This window comes from Cyrtonyx montezumae, unplaced genomic scaffold, assembly GCF_038088225.1.
Source record: "Cyrtonyx montezumae isolate F1298 unplaced genomic scaffold, pur_monq_1.0 scaffold_10, whole genome shotgun sequence".
NCBI lineage: Eukaryota > Metazoa > Chordata > Aves > Galliformes > Odontophoridae > Cyrtonyx > Cyrtonyx montezumae.
In genome coordinates, this window is record NW_027071826.1 from 47,973,888 (window position 1) to 47,986,142 (window position 12,255).

The 12,255-nt window shown below is 40.7% G+C and overlaps 1 protein-coding gene across 1 annotated transcript; it reads left to right on the forward strand.

The window, feature by feature from the left end:
• Positions 1-402: 402 nt before the first annotated feature.
• Positions 403-6,984, forward strand: TMEM41B (transmembrane protein 41B). Its single transcript, XM_065755294.1, has 7 exons — positions 403-496; positions 681-798; positions 1,767-1,895; positions 3,296-3,389; positions 4,193-4,297; positions 5,064-5,202; positions 5,965-6,984. The coding sequence occupies exons 1-7, from the start codon at positions 442-444 to the stop codon at positions 6,132-6,134; spliced, it is 810 nt and encodes a 269-aa protein (XP_065611366.1). The 5' UTR covers positions 403-441; the 3' UTR covers positions 6,135-6,984.
• The last annotated feature ends 5,271 nt before the right edge of the window (positions 6,985-12,255 follow it).

The following is a 12,255-nucleotide window of genomic DNA, read 5'->3' on the forward strand; positions in this document are numbered from 1 at the left end:
TGTGGTTCATGCCTCATGGTTCAAACCACTGCACCGAAATTAAATAGGAGCTAGCCCGAGCAGCATTCAGAATCTGCCCTACAGCTTTTAAACTGCAATACGCCTTTTATTTAAATATGTCAGTACATGCTTTTTCTCCTCAGCTTCAAGGTGACACGGTAAAAACTCGTCTACAAAAACAAGAATTTGGTTTATAACTTCCAACATTCCCCAGCTCAATAGGCGGGCCCTCCCACAGCGGCCACGTGACGCGCGCTCCCGCCCCCCACGGAGCAAAAGCGCGCCAACGCTCGCCGCGCGCTCCCAAGGCGGCGCATGCGCCGTGAGGCGGGAACGCGACCCGGTGGGGTGAGGGGGAGCGGCCCCGAGCCGGGCCCGCCTCCTTCCTGCCGCTCCCTGCTTGGCGGCGCGGCCTGCGCCGGGCCCGAGGAGCGCGGAGCCATGGCGCAGCGGAGAGCGGCGGCGGAAAGCGGCCGGCACCAGCGGCTTCTGGAAGGTCAGCCTTTGCGGAGGGGCCGCGCCGGGCAGCGGGATTACCGGGACGCTTGCGGGCCCGCGGGTGCGGCGGTGCGCGGGGAAGGGCGAGCGGATACGGCCGCGGAAGATGCGGTTCCCTCCCCCCAAAGCCCATCTCCCGAATTTCAGTAATTATTGTGAACTTTGAACGTATCTAATTTCAGGAAAAGCTCAAGCGGAAGGTGGATCGGCTCGAACGTCTCTTCTTATTTTGGTGTCCGTCTTCACGGTAGCTGCTTTCCTTATGTTTCTGGTATATAAAAATTTCCCGCAACTCAGTGAGTAAGTATGTGAGGAACGATAGACTTATCTCAGTATCTAATTGTGAAGGAGCCTTTGTGTGGCTCAGTGGCTTTTAAACTGATGTAAGTTAGTTATAGCACTTTATTATTTTTTTTTAAAGGAATTTGAGTGTATAATTTACCATGGCAAAATACAAAACATAACGTTGACATACACAGTAATTAGTAGGATCTCTTTAAACACAGACAAGTTGTGCTTGACCTAGAGTTTCCATTGCACAGTTGAGTTTGTGCTCTTTAAAGTTACCATTTGCCCTTTTAGTGTTGGCAGCTTAACCATCCTTAGCCGAGATAAAAAACGTGCTTGGCTACAGCTATAGTTTATATGCAGACAGAAGTCTGCTTGTCTTACGACTTCCTTTTTTTCTTTTAGTAGTTAATTTTCTGTGTGTGATTAACTTGCTCAACTGGTTCAGTTTCAACAGTCCAGTGACAAGCTTGACACAGAAGAAGAGAGGACACTCAGCTGTGCTGCCCAGGGTTGCACCAGGTTAAGGTGTGACATAAGATTTTGCTCATAGAGCTTTGTTTGCTTGCGAGGTGAGGCTCCACTGCTGTTGCTGCACTTCAAAGGTTGTGGCCCTAACATTAAGGCAGTTGCAGTTGGCTTTGACTGAAACATTGACTGCTGCTCAATTGTCAAAGGTGAGGTTGGAGCAGTGGTTTATTTTTCATAACCTCGTAAGAAAAATAAAAATGCTGGAAGTAAAGCAGATTATTGTAATGAGTAGAAAATATGGCTAACAAATATTTGAAATGGAGGATTTCTCTAATGCAAAAAAGTGTAAATGTTAAACAGGTTCATGTAGGAATCTTTCCACGAAAGTAGTGGTTTGTTTTGTTGTAGTTCAGTGATCTTGTGTATTTAATTATCTATGTATTAATCAAGTAATTTTTTTTATACTGTCCGAATATATCTCATACCACTCCTGCTTTCTTTTCATCCAGAGAAGAAGGAAAATGTATAAAGATTCCAAGAGATATGGATGATGCAAAGGCCTTGGGAAAAGTCCTGTCCAAATACAAGGACACATTTTACGTTCAAGTATTAGTGGCTTATTTTGCCACGTATGTTTTGTATCCTTTCTCTGATATGAAAATACCGTCTTCTCTCTGAAAGAGAAATGAAAAATACAAATTTGCCTACATGCTTCTTGATCTAGTGGGAAGGAGGGTCACGTATGAAGGTGTGTTAGCAAGACAAGTTCCGAAGCCTCTGAACTTAAGAAAACAAACAGAGAAAAACCCTACGTGTATATGTTTGTGGCTGCTTTTTAGATTGTTAGAAAGGAGTAAGTAGAAAGAACAGCACATACTATTACATCTGCATGGAATTGAACTTACATAATGCTTTCAGTGTCTGTACTGCATCTGTCGTGGGCAACACTTGAATTTGCATGAGAGTCTGTGTCTTACTGTAGTGATACACTAATTTTAAATACAAACTAGATTGCCAAATAGAAATGACTGAGTTTGTCTTCCTTAGACATCCATGGTTGCCTGAGAGTCGCTTGCACAAGTTCTTAAATCATTTCTCAAAGAAAGAATTCTGATGTCTTTTATCTCTGCAGTGACCATTTAAAAAACACAGAAACCATGAAGAATACAAAAAATGAATCTCTTCTGTTGTAGAGGGCTAGATTTCTGGAGTACTTCTTGCCTGGTGAGACACAAAGGCTATCTGTTGTGCAAACTTTTTTTCCCTGAGTGCTGAATGTATTAATCATTAAACGCACTCTTAACTGGAACACTTAAATAAAGGTTAATAACTCTGAGAAAGCTGAAGAGCTTTATAAGGAGGGGTGTTGCAGTAGGGTTTCTGTAACTCAGAAAAATCAACATTGAATGTGCCAGTGCTAATTATTCTCTTGCCCATTCCTTTTAAGATTAGCTCTCAAATAGCAGATTATATTTGAAAAAACCCCAAATGGTAGTTAATAAATAAAGTAGAATAGATTTGGCCTTTTATTGAACCACGGTAGCAGCTGGTGTGACAGCATTTACTATCACAGATTGATTTGTTGACAAGCTTGCTACAGTAATCTTTGACACTTAGAAAAAGCTGTGTTGTCTGTAATGGACTTGACAGAAAGGAATGCTCTTTGGCTTTTTAGTATTTCAGTTCCATGAAGTTCAAAGTAGATGAAGGTTTCTGTGACCTCTTCAGGCTTGCTGGAATGCGCTTAGTGTTAGTTAACAATGTAAAATCACAACTGTTTCCCATAACAGTGTCAAAGGTAACACAGAGATAAAGAGGTGTACTGCATCTTGTATTTATTGGCTTGTTTTTTATCTGTCAACGATGCATCTATTTCTTGTTTCCCAGTGCACGGGCTACTTGTGCCACTCTGCAGAAGTATTTTCATATAAGAATCTTTTGGGCCCATACATCTTTATACTTACACTTTTTGAGATAGTGGTATATGTGCTGTATCAAATGAACAATAAGCAGACTTCCTTAACTAAGATGCATCTAGCTTGCAAACGTTTGCTATCCCTGGGTCTATATTTCTCAGTATCCTGTCAGGATTTCTTTATCCCTTTCCACTGGCCTTATTTCTTGTTTGTCTGGTAAGTATGGAAAACTGTAATGGTGTATATTTTTATCCATCTTTCTGTTTCTGAACAGCTTTCTGTTTAAAACAGTCACAGGCTGAATGAAACGGTGGGTATACCTGAGTCTCCAGGGAATAATTGAGTTCTCATTAAGTCGAGAAGAGTGTTACCCACAGGACTCACTGCAGCATTGGATGATGATCCAAACAACTGACTGTCCAAGTTTTATTAATAATGGAAGCAGCTGGGTGTTAACTAGCCAGAGAATTGCCTTTGCTTCAAATGTTTAGCATCCATCAGAATGAGACTGTAATTTCACAACATAAGTACTGCATTCTTATTCATCTGCTGCAAAACATGTACTTTTTCTTAAATTGGTGTAGTTACCCCAGAAATGCTACTGACAAACTTGGGAAGATGGCATAGTGAGCCTCAGTACTGAACTAGATGAGTAGGTGTAGGGAGCACTGAGGTGATGGATTATCAAGTTTGAATCCCTTTTAAATGCCGTTATGCTCTTTTTCTCCAGAGCTTTCATTGTTCAGAGTCTTAAAAGTACATAAACACTCAATATTAACTGATAAGTAATCAACTTTGGCTACTTTGTGTCAATATTGATAAAAATGCCTTGGAATTTGAGGAAATGCCTTGTGTCAACAAAGTTCTTAGGGAACAGGTACACGGAGCTCTTCCTCATTAGTAGAGGACAGTGTAGAAGCAGCCTGTATCCAGCCAGTGTAGTTGTAGGGGTGCAGGGCTAATGCTAATCAGAGCTTTTCTGCCATTTCATTGTTTGCTTTTTTGTTCTCTTTCTTCAGTGCTCGGGACTCGGAGCTTCGTTCTGCTACATGCTTTCATACCTAGTGGGAAGACCTGTTATATACAAATACTTAACGGAAAAAGCAGTAAAGTGGTCAGAACAGGTAAAGTTCCTAGGTAGGCCAAGTCTTCTGATAGAAAGCGTAGTGGAATAGGATGGAAGATAAAGAGGGTATTGTGCTCATACACCTACAGGGAAAGGATTCTGACAGTGTGTAGTTACTTCCTGAGTGTTATGCTAATGGAAGCAGAAGAGGCTTTGATGTAGTCCTGGTATAAAGAGCTGGAATATACTCGAGGATGTAACGGACTGCAAATAAAGAATAGACTGTTACGGTTGCTCCTGGGTGTTGTTAATCCTAGGTCTTCTTGCAATGAAGGTCAGGCAGGCTTTAAGACTTCTGTCAACAGCCACATGATGGACTTCATACCCATGACCTGGGGTAAACTTTCAGGCCTGGAATACAGCTGTATTTCAGTTCTGATTACAGTTCAGCACAGGATGTGATGAGGAACAGACTTCATTGCTAGTTCCTGCAGAGGCGCAGGGAGCAGGATGGCAAGGGTGACTGGACTACAGTTAAGGAGAGGATGCTGAGCTAATGTTAGAATTAGGCCTGCTGCTGTACTGAATAACTTGTTAGCTGATTTGGGCACACCATCACCATGGACTGGTATTTCCAGACAAATGGTACTTTATAATAATGATTCACTGACTGATGACCGACTCTCTTGAGTCATCTTTTAATTGATTTGTTTGCAACCTCTAAAGTCCTACAAAAGTTGCACAAAACAACAAGTCTTTTGGAGTAAGACTTGATTTTTTTTCGATGCATTTAACTGAATTTTTTCTTTTTTTTTTTTTTGCAGGTTGAGCGTCACAGAGAACACCTCATTAACTACATAATTTTTTTGAGAATAACACCATTTCTTCCTAATTGGTTTATCAATATCACATCTCCTGTAATAAATGTGCCATTAAAAGTATTTTTCATTGGCACTTTCCTAGGTAAGAATTCTGACTAATGAACTATGGTTTGGGGTATCCAGAAGGACCATTATTTGCTTTTCTTTATTCATTGTTCAGTGGAGATCGCCACCTAGTGGACAGCTGCAAGAGGGCTTTGCGGTCATAGTTTTAGATAGGTGGAGCTTGTATCATTGGGAGACTTTAAAGTTTTCAAGATTAATCTGACCTTATAGATGAATAAGAAACCCCAGGCTAATTACTTAAGGAAACACGTTGTATGAACACTACTCTAGTAGTGGTTTCTGTCCTACTTCAGTGTGATCATGTGAGGATATATGTGACTTTGATCTGAAGGATTGTTCCTCCCCTTCCCATGTGTTTTGTTTATCATAGTACATCTCCCTAAGAGTGAGTTCCTAACAACTGTAGAGCTAAACATGTAGTTTTGTCTCTTTAATTGGGTGAGAAAACAGCTTATAAACTTCCTGGTAAAGACTCCTTGAAATCTGTGCTGTCTAGCATAGATAATATATATATATATATATATATATATATAGTCTTCAGTGCTTTAATTGGCATTAAGTAGTATTGAAAATAGCATAAACAGGTTTTGATATGGGATTTTGTTTTCGAATTTTACACTTGTACCTACTGCTCTTTTTTAAAGAACAAGTCAATGAAGCCTGAGATTTTGATGCTAAAAGCTGGATGACTCATTTATGTTTTTTCTTTTTCTTTTTTTCTTACCACAAAGCTGCTTTTTCTTTCTTACTTATCCTACTTTCTGTTCTTCACTTCCAGGTGTGGCACCACCATCTTTTATAGCCATTAAGGCAGGAACAACGCTATACCAACTTACAACAGCAGGGGAAGCAGTTTCCTGGAACTCTCTTTTTGTTCTCATGATTCTAGCCATCCTCTCCATCCTACCAGCTCTCTTCCAGAAGAAACTGAAACAGAAGTTTGAATAATGATCAAACTGGACCTGACTTTCTCATTTTTCATCTCAGGATTGGCACTTCCGATATTCGTACATTTGCTTTTCTATTGGCTCATAAGCATTTTAAAGGGAAGCTTGTGATGGTAGGCATGTCTTTAAATAAACACATGGCCTGGGAGAACTATGTTCAAAGATGTCCTGCAGGCAGTTTTAAACCAAACCATCACTGTTTTTTCTTTGGGGAGCGAGATGGTAAGTGTGGCCCTCAGGATGAAGGAAGTGAAAACAGATGTTTTGCCCTGATAATATGCAGAGCAGAAGTTGTAATGTAGACATGAGCTACGGATTGCTTTTTAAAACTTGCAAGAAGGAAAAAAAAAAAAACACCTTTAATTATTTGGTAAGACTTTGTGATATTCTCAACATCTCTGTAGCCTTGAATGTGATCTGATCTGAGCACACTTCTCATCAACGTTTTTTTTTCCCCTATTTCTGGAGTTCCAAAATTATAGCATAATAATGGTGCTCACTCAAACTTCTTTTTCTGAATGGTTAACTAGAGTAATGCATTTATCCTGATCGTTTACTTCTATTAGTGCAGTACGGATTTAAATACTTGAACCTACATCTGCTTTACTAACTGGATTAACAAAGGCAAAATGTCAGATGTTTCTGTCTCATTCTAAAACTTTTTCTTTTGGGAGAATGTAAGAGAGCAGGCTAGAATTCTTACTGTGCCTGGTTGATTTTGAAGTTGTAATACAATTTTTTTTTTTTAATGTTCACCATGCCAATATTTTGCTTGTGTACATTTCTCCTGCAAATTCAGAAAATGATCATATTTATATGAGACTAATTTCAAGTAAATTAAGAATGTGTAACTTTGGTGTACTACTTATTTCTCAAACATCATACAAAGAACTTAGTTTTTCATTTTAGCTCAGCTGTGGCTAGAAGTGTCAGGTATGTAAATTGGTGCGGTTCTTGTAAAATAGCTGGTTCCAAATACTGTTCAAAGCATCAAGTAACAGAAGCTGGTGGACGTACATAAAATTAAAAGGATGATTCTGTTTTCTGGTAAGTCAGTAACTAGCAATGCACAACCAGCTACAATTCATCTTGAAAAGTATGCATTAATACATTCACTAAATAAGGTATCTGATACCTCACCTGGTATGGTTCTAACTGTTGTAGTCTGTTGTATTGTCAGTGGAATCCTGTAAAACGAGGCCCTGATCAGTAGGGAACTTGGGTGCTGTTCATCCTACTGAAACCAGTGCTGCTTATAGGCTTTACATTTCTGCCCTCGAGGTACCTTGCTGAAATGTGAGTTGTCGTGTTAACGTATGCTCCAGTTGAAGGGTTACTTGTCTATACCATCGTGTGAACTCATCGTACAATACATCATTTGAGTTGTAAGGGAATAGGTCCAAGAACACGGTAGTGCAGAAGGTACAGGTACCTTTTAAAGAATTTTGTTCTTTTTGTAACATAATGTTGATTGACTCCATTTCATTGCAGTATTACATGTAAATATATAGTAAATACTGATGAACTATTTCTGTCTTCTATTTAAATCTGGGTTTTACGTAGGTAAAAGCTCCATTTAACTTCTGTTTACAAATTTATTGTAAGCATTTAGCTTCAGGAGTTGTTTTCTTATTTAGATTTTGCCCTGAAAGTATACTTAATTGTCATTTAAACAGTACATTGATTTCTTTTTTTGATTGCTGTGATTCTAATCTCAGAGCTCATCTACCTGGAGGATTTATTCCATAATGAATCTAGCTATTGTGAGCCAAGTGCCCAGTGGTCTACTGAGTGCGAAGAGCTGTAGGTTTACAGCCCGTTCGTCTGCATGGTTAATTTCCCATGCAGCTGAACCCAGAATAAATCAGATGTTGCCCAGTGGCTTTTCTGAAATTGCCTCAGTTTTTGTCAGTAACAGATGCTGTTGTAGAATTCCTTCAACACTGTATAAAGTTAATGCTTCTGTGGAACCTTGGCACTATGGAAGGAATGAACTTTGCTTCGTATGAATCATGTCATTGCTTGGCACTTTCTTTGAGATGTTTCACTGTGTAGATGGGATCAGGCTACGATACTGAAAAACCTTTTTCAGTTGTAGGCTAAGTTCCCAATGCAGTGGCTAAAAGCCTTAAAACCTTAAAAAAGGATGAAAAGGTTATTTCCTTTTGTTAAACCTTAGGATTTGGTTTTTTGGTTTTTCTTTTTGGTATTTTTTTTGTAGGCCTGTCCCTTCCATGTTCAGTTTCCAATGGCCTCAGGCAGTTCCCTATCCTATGAGGACTACTGAATTAGTTGTGAAAAAGGCAAAGACACGCTGTGCTGCAGATAAGTTAGCAGCCCAGTCTTTGTGGAATCCAGCCAGTAGTCTGAGAGATAGCCATAGCCTCTACCATGAAGCAAACCAGCATTTCAGTGGCTGATTTCAGGAAGGTGTGGTTGAATAAAACTACAAAAAATAAAATGGAGGTGACCTGGCTTTGACCTGTTTATCTTCTGGAAGTTTTTGTAAATTGTTCCTGCATGACCTCCTTAGTAAACGCTTCTTGCCATTTGATAATAAAGCGATTATATTAAATTTGAAATACTTTATGTTTTGAGTATGATGAACTGTGCTGAAATTTCCACTAATTTTAATTTTTAACTGATCTATTTAAAAGGGGTGAGTTCTTTTGAAGTGGTATTTTTCTAAATTAAACTGAACTGATGACTATGTCTGTGGATGGGCTTCATTCCGTTTGTATCTTTATTTCAGAACGCTTAGATAAACTTCACTTCCTTCTGTCTGGATGTTATTTCTTTATGTACTGCAGGGTGAATGCCCTGAATGAATAGTACCCACACAGTATAATGAAGATAGACAGTATATTTTTGTATGGCTTATCCAGATGGTATAAAGATACCTGATAAATAAGGAAGGGCTCACCTCAAACTCCACAGGGGAGGGACCTCCTACAAGTGCCCCTTCCCCAGTGGTGGTCAGCCCTTAAATGGCATCTGGGAGAGGTGGAGCCAGACTCCGCCCCTTCCGGTCACACAGTGCATTGCCTTCACCTGTGCTCCTGTGGCTGACTCAGTGCTCACCTCAGGTGATCCATCAGTGGTTCAGGCCACAATTCAGCAGTTCCCATACACGTACAATAATCTTTGAAGGTTTTTATACTTGGCCTTAGAAGGCCGTTGAGCTAGCTCATTTCATCTCCTCAAATAGAAGCATTTACATAACTTAGTTTTTCTGCTTGAATTCCTGATGGACGATCAACGTTCTGAAGTTGTTATTGCTTCATTCACCTTCCCTTATGGTTATGTCTGTTTTATGGAGGTTTATTGCTGCTGTATAGAATATTGATCTTGAGGTAGCAGCTGTTCAAGGACAGAAATGCCTACCAGGTACTGCAGGTACAGGCATCACAAAAGTAATACTTCATCCCTTATGGAGCTGGCAACTGCTGCTTTGGCCACTGCACTGGACTAAGAGAACAGGCCTTCCCCTTCCTGAGTTGTTTTCTGCATAATAACGGAGTGTTTGGTTTTCTTGTTTACTAAATTCAACAAACGTGACTTGAACAGGTACAAATCTGTTAGAAAATAGCACCTGAAGTCAGTTTCATAAACTTAACTGTATATTAGACTGGAAGAAGACAAATAGCAAATCTGATCTGATGTACTTCCCTTGTTAATGCATAGATTATGATTTGATTTTGCAGTGGAATTTGAACTGATACTCTAACTTTATACCTTGCTATGAGAAATTAATGTTATTCTGTCACACTTAGTACTGCTGATGCAGAAGATGAAGGGTACCTTTATCTTTTTGAGCTTACCTCATCTTGGGAAGCAGTCACACAGAAAAAGAGCTGGTATCCTATTTTAGACTTTTAATCTCAGAGAAATGTATGAACCAGTACTTTTCCAGTTTTTAAACTGTTTATTAAACAAACTCCTCCAATAATCATGACTGTTGGCAAAGTAAGTCCAAATTAACTAGCATGAGGAGTAACCAAGTTATGTTCACATTCTGTCTCTTTAAAGTAACTTGGCTTTTTTTTTTATGGTTTTTAAGGTTTGAACTTGAAAATCCAAGCCTTTGCCTTTGTTTGGAAACAGCAGCTGAGCCGACAGCAATAGGATTGCCAGAGGCAGCGAGTCCTTTAAATCACTTCCGACTTGGTAATGTGTCATTGTGATTCTCTGGTAAACATTGTTTCCACAGATCTTAGACGCATTTTGTAAACATCATGCAGAATACTCCCCGAAATTCTCTGTGTCACTGAGAGCATTGCTTCACGTGAGGACATCTAGTCAGTTTTTAAAGTTCACTGACAGAATGGTTGTGTCAGTGACTGAGAAATGAAAGCTGCTAGCTCCTGAATTAAGTGTTAAAGACATTGTGTTCACCAAGCATGGGAAAATTCAGAAATGATCAGGAAGAGAAGGTTGCGCAGGTAGGTGTCCAGGTGAGTCTTGAATGTCTCCCGAGGAGACTCCACCACCTCTCTGTGCAGCCTGTGCCAGTGCTCCGTCACTGCACTGTAAAGTTCCCACACATTTGTGTGGATCTTCCTGTGCATCAGTTTGTGGCCATTTCCCCTCGTCCTACTGCCATACACTGCAGAGAAGAGTCCAGCCTCGTCCCTTTGCCTCCCGTTCCTTATTTATGGATGTGGGTCAGATCCCCTCTGAGTCTTCTTTATTCAAGGCTGAACAGACCCAGTTCTCTCAGTCTTTCCTCATTAAGGGAGGTGTTCCATGCCCTTTACCATCTTTGTGGCCCTCTGCTGAACTTTTGAGGAGATTCCTGCCTTTTTTGTACTGGGGAGCTCTAGCAATTTGCCTACGTTCTGGCCCCATCTACCTTTACTTGCTAAAATCTCCTAAACGCATGGTTATTGGTAGAGTGTACAGTGTGGGCAAGAACATGTTTTATTTCCCCATTTCACTCTTTATTTGATGAAACAAAAACACAACAAACCTTTACAATGCCTGTGCTGCTGCCTTAGTTCTCTTGCAAGTCCTTCTGAGCATATCCATGCTATGACAGTGAATCACAGAATCATACAGATTGAAGAAGACCTCTAAGGTTATTACCATGTCCAACCACTAACCCAGCACAGCCAAGCCTACTACTAAATATTGTTTCTAGGCACTACATCTACACGTATTTTAAATATCTCCGGGATGGTGTCTCAACTACTTCCCCAGGCAGTCTGTTCCAGTGCTTCACACACTTCTCAGTGCAGAAATCTTTCCTGATGCTCAATCCAAACCTTACCTGGCATGAACTTGAGGCCATTTCTTCTTGTCCCGTCCCCCCCCCCCCCAACTTACAGCTTTCTTTCACGTGGTTGTAGAGTGATGAGGTTTCCCCTGAGCCTCTTCTTCTCTAGGGCAAATAACCTCTGTTCCTTCAGCCATTCCTCATAAACCTTGTTCTTCTTCAACAGCTTCGTAGCTCTTCTTTAGATACGTTCCAACACCTCAGTGTTGTACTTTTAAGAGTCAAACTACAGGCTTACAGAAATGAAGCTTATCCCATTCCAAACACTGAGTCCTCTGCCAGATCCAAAGCAGACCAAGGAGCAAAACGTGCATAAAATGCCTAGCAAAAGGAGCAGAATAGGAGCTACCAGGTTTAGCTAGTTCTGTTCTCATTGCCATCTTCCTCAAACCTCATGGCAGGCGCAGCACATTCTGCATGCACACGCTCGCTGTAGAGGTGAGACTTCCAGTCTAGTATTACTGCATCTAATCATCTTTCTATCTGAAGTGAGATTTCTCCCCTAGGCTCGCTGGTGGTTTAAAATTGAACCATCAGAACTGTCAGTCGAACCTAAGCAGTACTTCAATTCATTGATCACCCATTCTGTGGCCTATACAGTCTTAATCAAGCGAATACTAATAATAAATACCGGTTCTTCTCACGGCTTTTGTATTGCGAGAGAATACAGGGGAAAATGGTGATGTGAAAGGCCCCGTTAGAGAAGCGGGTGAGGCGAGGAGAGAAAGGGGAGCCGCGGGCAGCTAATTGTAGCGCGGCGAGGCTATCCCAGGTCCCTCCGCGTTAAGACATGCTCTCATCGCACAGCACGGCAAGCAGCATGACGTCACCCCGAGCGCAGTGCGCA